The sequence below is a fragment of the Podarcis raffonei genome, chromosome 13 (assembly GCF_027172205.1).
Source record: "Podarcis raffonei isolate rPodRaf1 chromosome 13, rPodRaf1.pri, whole genome shotgun sequence".
NCBI lineage: Eukaryota > Metazoa > Chordata > Lepidosauria > Squamata > Lacertidae > Podarcis > Podarcis raffonei.
In genome coordinates this window covers 30,352,760-30,360,031 of record NC_070614.1, presented here as the reverse complement: position 1 = coordinate 30,360,031, position 7,272 = coordinate 30,352,760, and the positions used below count along the sequence as shown (strand labels likewise).

The 7,272-nt window shown below is 38.6% G+C and overlaps 1 protein-coding gene across 1 annotated transcript; it reads right to left on the bottom strand.

The window, feature by feature from the left end:
* Positions 1 to 358: 358 nt before the first annotated feature.
* On the bottom strand, positions 359 to 4,538 carry LOC128400414 (vomeronasal type-2 receptor 26-like). The gene is made up of 4 exons (XM_053362598.1): positions 3,744 to 4,538; positions 3,104 to 3,381; positions 2,411 to 2,550; positions 359 to 1,263 (listed from the first exon to the last, which is right to left on the bottom strand). The coding sequence occupies exons 1-4, from the start codon at positions 4,536 to 4,538 to the stop codon at positions 359 to 361; spliced, it is 2,118 nt and encodes a 705-aa protein (XP_053218573.1).
* Positions 4,539 to 7,272: the final 2,734 nt, after the last annotated feature.

Sequence of the window (7,272 nt, the reverse complement as noted above, 5' to 3'; positions counted from 1 at the left end):
AGTCATTTGGGTTAATGATGCCAGCACTGATCATGTGTATGTGGATACACACACAAACACATTTTTTTTAAAAAATTGTTCCAAGCCATTTAATTGCTTGGGACCCGCACAAGGAGGAATCATCAGAGTTGATAATTGTGCCCTCATTCGAGTTAGGATTCCACTGACCAGTTAAACAGAAATTGTTTTAGCCGACCAAAGTGAGAACCTAGTTGAAATGGAATGCATATAATAATTTAAAGACAGATGTTTGCTCAAGCAAGTAGACATCACCAATTTCTTATAAAATCCCTCCCACCAGAATTTCAAATGAACTACAGACAAAAGCAGAAACCCCCCCCCCCAAAAAAATATGCACTCATGTTCTTTTTTTACCAATTAGTTGTTCTCTGGTGTTCAGCTCAGGTCTGAATATAATAATGTAGCATTTAGGGGAAAAGATGCAACCCAGTAATCCAACACCAGAGGACAAGATGGAAAAGATCTCCACAGCTACCATATATTTTCCTTTGGTACTCAGATACGTGGGAACAAAGGACAACCAAACACTACAAAACAACAGCAGGCTGAAAGTGATAAATTTGGCCTCATTGAAACTGTCAGGTAACTTCCTGGCCAGGAAAGCCAAGATGAAGCTGACAATGGCCAGCAAACCCATATAGACTAAGACACCATAAAACATGGCAACTGAACCCTCATTACATTCAAGTATGATTTCCCCATGCAGTGAGTGCATATCTGTATCTGGGAATGGAGGGGATGTACTTAACCAAAGAGTACCTATGCAAGCCTGAATAAAGGAGCAGAAAAAGACAATAGAATTTGCCAGCCTTTTCCCTATCCATTTCCTCATCCTGGATCCTGGTTTGGTTGCCATGAATGCCAGAAGCACGGTAATTGTTTTTGCCAAAACACTGGAAAGGGCCACAGAAAAGATGACGCTAAAAGTGATTTGTCGGAGAAGGCAGGTCACCTTTTGAGGCTGTCCAATGAAGAGAAAAGAGCAGAGGAAACAAAGCAGGAGGGAGATGAGGAGGATGTAGGTGAGAGTCTGATTGTTGGCTTTGACTATGGGAGTGTTATTGTGCTTCATAAAAGTCCCAAGTACGAATGTTGTGATCAAAGAGAAAGAAATAGTCAAGATAACTAAGATGAGCCCTAAATCTTCTTCATAAGAGAGATAACTTAGGACCTTGGGAATGCATTGGGTTTGGCCACTGTTGGGATACTCATCTTCTGGACATTTCACGCAGGCATCCATATCTGAAATAAAGGAAGAGCTGTTTAAATATTTCAGACACTGATCAATATATAGCAAAAGCATTGGTTCTTAACTTTTTCGGTGTTACAGACCTCTTTAAGAATCTAATCATGGACACCTTCATCAGGATTTAAAATGCACATGAAAACATAAACAGAAAAGTTTGTATTCAATTTATTTAATTTCTTTGGAATTTTTATTTTTTCTCACATAGACAGAATCTAAAAACAATCTTCACAATGTTTCATGTTGTCTCATGAAACAGTAAAACATTAGGTTGTTGCACTAAGGAACAAATTTTCCACAATGAGTTCTCATATCTGATATTGGATATGCAGAAAGCAGAAATGTCCTTTATTATGTATTTATTTAAATAATTTATAGCTTGCTCTTCATCAAAGTAAGATTATAAAAATCAATTAAATGAAAAAAAAATTAAAAGAAGAGTATATACTTGAAATGCCAGGTGTTCCATTAGTAAACGTTTATCTTGTATACCCTGTTGTGACTGGGACGTGGGTGGTGCTGTGGGTTAAACCACAGAGCCTAGGGCTTGCCAATCAGAAGGTTGGCGATTCGAATCCCCACAACGGGGTGAGCTCCTGTTGCTCAGTTCCTGCTCCTGCCAACCTAGCAGTTTGAAAACACATCAAAGTGCAAGTAGATAAATAGGTACTGCTCTGGTGGGAAGGTAAACGGCGTTTCCGTGTGCTGCTCTGGCTCTCCAGAAGTGGATTAATCATGCTGGCCACATGACCTGGAAGCTGTACGCTGGCTCCCTCGGCCAGTAAAGCGAGATGAGCGCCGCCAGCCCTGAGTCGTCCACTACTGGACCTAATGGTCAGGGATCCCTTTACCTTTACCTATTGTGACTGGAAAAATCTTGGAAAGTCTGTTGGTGACTGTGGAACTACCTGGCAAGGGATCTTCACACCATCCCTGTGAAGTTTCTTAGACTGAGAGATAGGGATGGACACAAATTCACTCAATCCCATACTCTTTGAAACTCTTAAATATTATTAGAAAGGTATTTTATGATTTGTTTAAAATTATGTGTTGCAAAATATTTCTATATGCATTCAAGGGGTTACATTTTATTTTGAGTTATGGAAATGCAAATATGATAATTGTGCCCGCTATTCCTCCCACCTTTATACTTAGAGATCCTCCCTTCTGGACACGGAGCACAATCATAACAGCAAAATTTCTCTCCTTCCTTCTTTTTCCTGCTGTACCCAGGATAGCAGTAGTCATTGCACACAGAAAGGGGAAGCACCTGTACAGAAACACTAAAGAGAGATTAGTAATGAGAGCATAAGAGATCAGACAAAAAAGCAGGTTGGGAGAAGAAAGGAAAACTCCCAAATGAGAGAAGGGATGGTTCACCTTTATCTGTGTTGCCTAGTTAAGATTTACTTGTGGAGGGGACTTTGTATGTTTCATTTTCTGTTCCAGTTTTTTGTTTTTGTTTTCATTGGCTAGAATGTGTCCTTGAGCTTTGAGATTGCTTACTCACTGCCTCTATGGAGAGATGTATGTTTAGTAGTGTATGTAGAAACGTATACTTTTTCGATAGGTGGATATAGCTCCCTTAAATATGGAAAAATCTGTTAAAATGAAAAGTGTCCATTAAAGATAATACTGAGCCCACCATCCTGAAATCAATTCATGAAATAAGTTATTTATTTATTGGGGGAGAGGAAAAATAAAACATAAAATTGGAATTAATCAGAATTAGAACTGGAATATAATAACGTTTTCAAAAAGGTTCATGAAATAATAATACTTCCTATTGAGATTAACAAAAATCAAAGTTGAAATATAGTTAGATGTCCTCAATACCTTTGAAAATTTTGAGTCAAAACATCAAATGCCACAGAACTGTATCTCACCTGATTAAAAACTTTATGCCACACAATTTGATCATTATTTATGCGTAACTCTTTTCCTAAAGGTGCATGAGGATCCAATTTTCCAACTTTGATCCTAAACAACGAACCATTCGGAGAAATAATCCAGTTTGTTACATCAAAACCTGTAACTAATTCTCCATTATCATCAAAAAACACTGAATCCCCAGCACTATTGTTGAACAACATGGTCCTTAGAAAATGATGGACCTAAATAGAAAGAAAGTATCAACAATGCAACAACTGTTTCAAAACACTTCAACAATGTATGTGGTGACTTCATCCATTGGGCGATCATGTCTTGTTCTTGAATTGGAAACCTTATATGATTACTTGATATTTCTAATGTTCATTAATTTCCATAAGCTCCAATTTAATGCGTGACTATGAATTGAAATAACAATATTTTATCGTGGAGCAACCAATACTTATCCATATAGATCTCCAAAAGGGGGAAAAACATGAAAGGAAATGAGAAGCACCACAGAAGAGGAATTGTATCATACAGACTAGTAATTCTCTTGGTTTCTGGAAGAAAACATAGTCTTTTCAAAATGTTCAGTTGCTATTACCTGCCATGGTAGCACATTCTGAAAAAACAGTTCCTGTCGTTCTCCCAAACTTCTACTTTTGGAACTGGTTTTGTAAATGGCTTGCAAAGCATGCGCCACTGCATAGACAGCATTGTAGACATTGTAGCTGTGGCCAGTCATTTCCATTTCAAACAAGGTCCCAGGAAGATTCTCCAGCTTCTCTCCTCCAGAGCAGCATTTCATTTCCTGATGTTGCACATTAGACATTTGTAATGAACAGTTGAATGCGTGTTCCCAAAAGTCCTGGATAAAACCATCTCCTTTGGCCCATGACGGTCTTAGCATCTGAAGGAAATTTTGGAATCCCAATGGCTGATTTGAGTGAACCGTGAAGGATATGGAACCATGGAAAGTTTGTAAATCCCAAATCTTTTGAATAGAGTGTGATGCAAAATCCCAGTGGGATGTAATAATCCACACTTTACCTAGAGGGGGCAAGTCCACCAAGGGTGCTAGAAACAACATCATTCTTAGAACTTGAAAGGATGGAGGTTCTCCATATACAAAGAATACATTGGCCTTTCTTTCAAACATAATGAGATAGGCATCCAAGTGCTGAAAAAACCAGTCTAGCATCTCATCCATATAACTCCATTTTGGAATGTTTACTATGAAGTCATAACAGATGCCATTCTGGGTAAGCATTGGTACTATTGTCTGTAAAAACCTATTCCCTTTGTCATCATCCACGGCAAAAAGCCCAACCCAGGTCCATCTGAAATGCTGAAGTAACTGGACAAGTCCTTTGTGCTGCTGGGCTTCATTGGGGACCATCTGGTACAAGAATGGGAATAGCATTTTTGCACTTTGTACTGCTAAAAATGATCCATAAGTGAGCTGTAATAAAATCCATGAATATTTCTCAGACAGATTACAAGAGAATAGTAAATCAGTATTTTGGAGTTGGTCCTGTAGGTCATCTAGCTCAATATCCTTTTGAAAACCAGAATCACAGTTTCTGCAACAATGGCTGTTTCATTTGTTTTATAATTGAAGTACGTTTAGTCCAAATTTTGAACCTTAAACAAGTACTACGTTTGCAGCAATAGAGAATGAAGCTTTGTCGTCTTGTAAGTGGCAACTGCTTAAGTCTTTGAAGTGTGTTGTAATGTTGCAACTTGGACTCATTTTCAAGAGACTGAACATACCAATTTCTTTCAACCTTTGATGTTTCAACTTATGATGTTTTCCATACCCCTGGCCGTATGCACTGTCCTGCTCTTAACCTATTCTGAAATGAGTGTATTCCTTTTAAGTGTGGCAATAGTAGTCACCATGAGGTCTTACTAGTACAAAAGGAAGAGGAATTAAAATTTCTGGAGACTTGGAAATTATGGTTGTATACAGGTAAAGCTAAATGAAGGGGCCTAACTTAGTCATGTGCGATTTCACAGCCAAGTCCAGCCACTAGGGATGACCTGCCATTTTACTAAGAGCTCCTCTGGTTGTATTTCTGCCTGCTTGGACCGTTTAATCAATTTCAGATACTCAAATACAAAAGAGTACTGAATTTTCTTTATCCACGCCCCACATAATCAAATCTTAAAATGATTCTCTGTCTCTGCTCTGTTAGAAAGCATGCCGTTGCATAGAACACAATGTCTCTGCTCTGTTAGAAAGCATGCCGTTGCATAGAACACATACTGACCCTGTTCAAGCCGCCTGTCTAAATAGTGTATTTGTACTGTGATGATGCCTAAGCCTGCTAGAGGGGGAAATAGTTGTGTGTTCTACGGGTGTAAAAACTGCTTGCTCTTGTGTTTCTGGAATATCATGGAATGTTCAGAGGTAAGAGTCACATCTCTTGATCCCTGCAATTTTTTGCCTCTGTTCCCGCACCCCTGGCATTAACCATAAAGTGAAAAAGTGTTCCTGCCCATCAGCCGCCCATGATCCAAAAGACTGCAGAAACTTTCTCTCTAATTATGATGGTGTACCACTATTGTAAAAATAAATTCATACCCCCTATGCACACAGTTTACCTGTGGTGTCTTGTGGATTGCTGAAATGATGGCCACATTGGCAGAGATTTCAGAGATGCATCCTCCAACAACAGCTACCAAATTGTTCTGATTTTGACATTTGAAGTTAGGAGAAAACCTTTTTTGCTTAGAAAGCAGGCTCAGGGTGGCCTTATAGGTCATGCTAGCAGTGTAGCTATTAAGAATGTGGAATCCTAGAGAAATGTTTGTTAAGATGTTGGGGTTGTCATTTATCTCTTTTACAGCAAAGGCTAAGGCCAGGATGTGCTGGTAGTCCTTAGGCACTGAACTGCAAGGTAAGTTACAGCTATTTAATAAAACAACAATGACAGAAGCAATAAAACACATTTGTATTATTCATTTGTCATCTGCATCTGTTCAAGACTGCAGTGAAGAAAACAAACTCAAAGTATAATGAAAATAAAATTTCTCAACTGAAGAACTAAATGCTCAAAATGTTTTGGGATCATGTTTTTGGTTAATATACTGAGGAAAAGGGGGAAATGGCATGGTCTCTTACATAGATTCACCAATCACATTCTGTGTAGGCTGTTCCAGGAGAGAAAGTACATCATACAAGAAGAAGACTTGAGAAACAATCCCACCAATCACAAGGTCCCCTGCCTGGTAGAATTCATGAGGAATAGGAAGAGGATCATCACATATGCTGCAATTAATGAAATGTGACTCGCATACAGTATGACACAACAGTATAAGCAGCAAAAGCATAACCATCATGATTCTGTTCACAAAACGTCCCCTCCAATTGTCACTTCCCATGGTATCCTCTATGCGTAGCATTGCAGTTGCTACAGCATCAATCAAATTGTAGCTAACACTATGATTGCACTGATTTACTACTTGGCTCGTTATGGAATTTGGGTGCAAGTACCCTTGTGTTCTAGTTCAGGGCTTCTCAAATTGTTGTTTGTGGACCACCAGTGGTCTGCTTGCTTAGTTCAGGCTGTCCACAGCATGTCTGTAAAGAGCAATTAGAATTCCATTGAACACAAGCTGTAATACAATAAAGTAAAGGATTCAAAATTGAAGAAGCAATAGCATGCTATTTGAAATTGTATAGCCTCAGCACCTTAAAACTGCTACAACAGGCAGACCATTAAGTGGTCTGCAAAGAACCTCAACAATTTTCTAGTGGTCCATGGCAGCACCACTGTACTAGTTAATATTGGTCATATGTTTCTCTCTTTGAGCTGGATAAATTAGTGGAATGTGACTCCCGCTGATATCAGTGGGTCTCATATTGTCTAGATCCAAGTCTGTATCTCCTCACTTTACTTTGTATGTATTTTTCTTTAAGGAAAAAGAATAAATCAGTTTGTGGAAATATATCCTATCATATAAATGAGAAATTATTCAACAGAAGAATGACAAAGCCCTGCCTCTATTTAGATCTTATTCTGAAGAATACATGTGTTTTATAGCTCTTCTTCAGACCTTTCTAGCATGTGCTGAATGTCAGTTGCATAAACCAGCAATTTCGACAGGTATTATTATCATTCCCCAGT

What these genes read in the sequence shown, in the direction of transcription:
- LOC128400414 (XM_053362598.1), bottom strand. Translation starts at nt 4,538, where the DNA reads ATGGTCCCCAATGAAGCCCAGCAGCACAAAGGACTTGTCCAGTTACTT. An exon ending in AGAATGTGCTACCATGGCAG is followed by an intron (nt 3,382 to 3,743) that starts GTAATAGCAACT and finishes CTTTCTATTTAG; the next exon opens with GTCCATCATTTTCTAAGGAC. An exon ending in GAGGATCTCTAAGTATAAAG is followed by an intron (nt 1,264 to 2,410) that starts GTGGGAGGAATA and finishes CCTTTATTTCAG; the next exon opens with ATATGGATGCCTGCGTGAAA.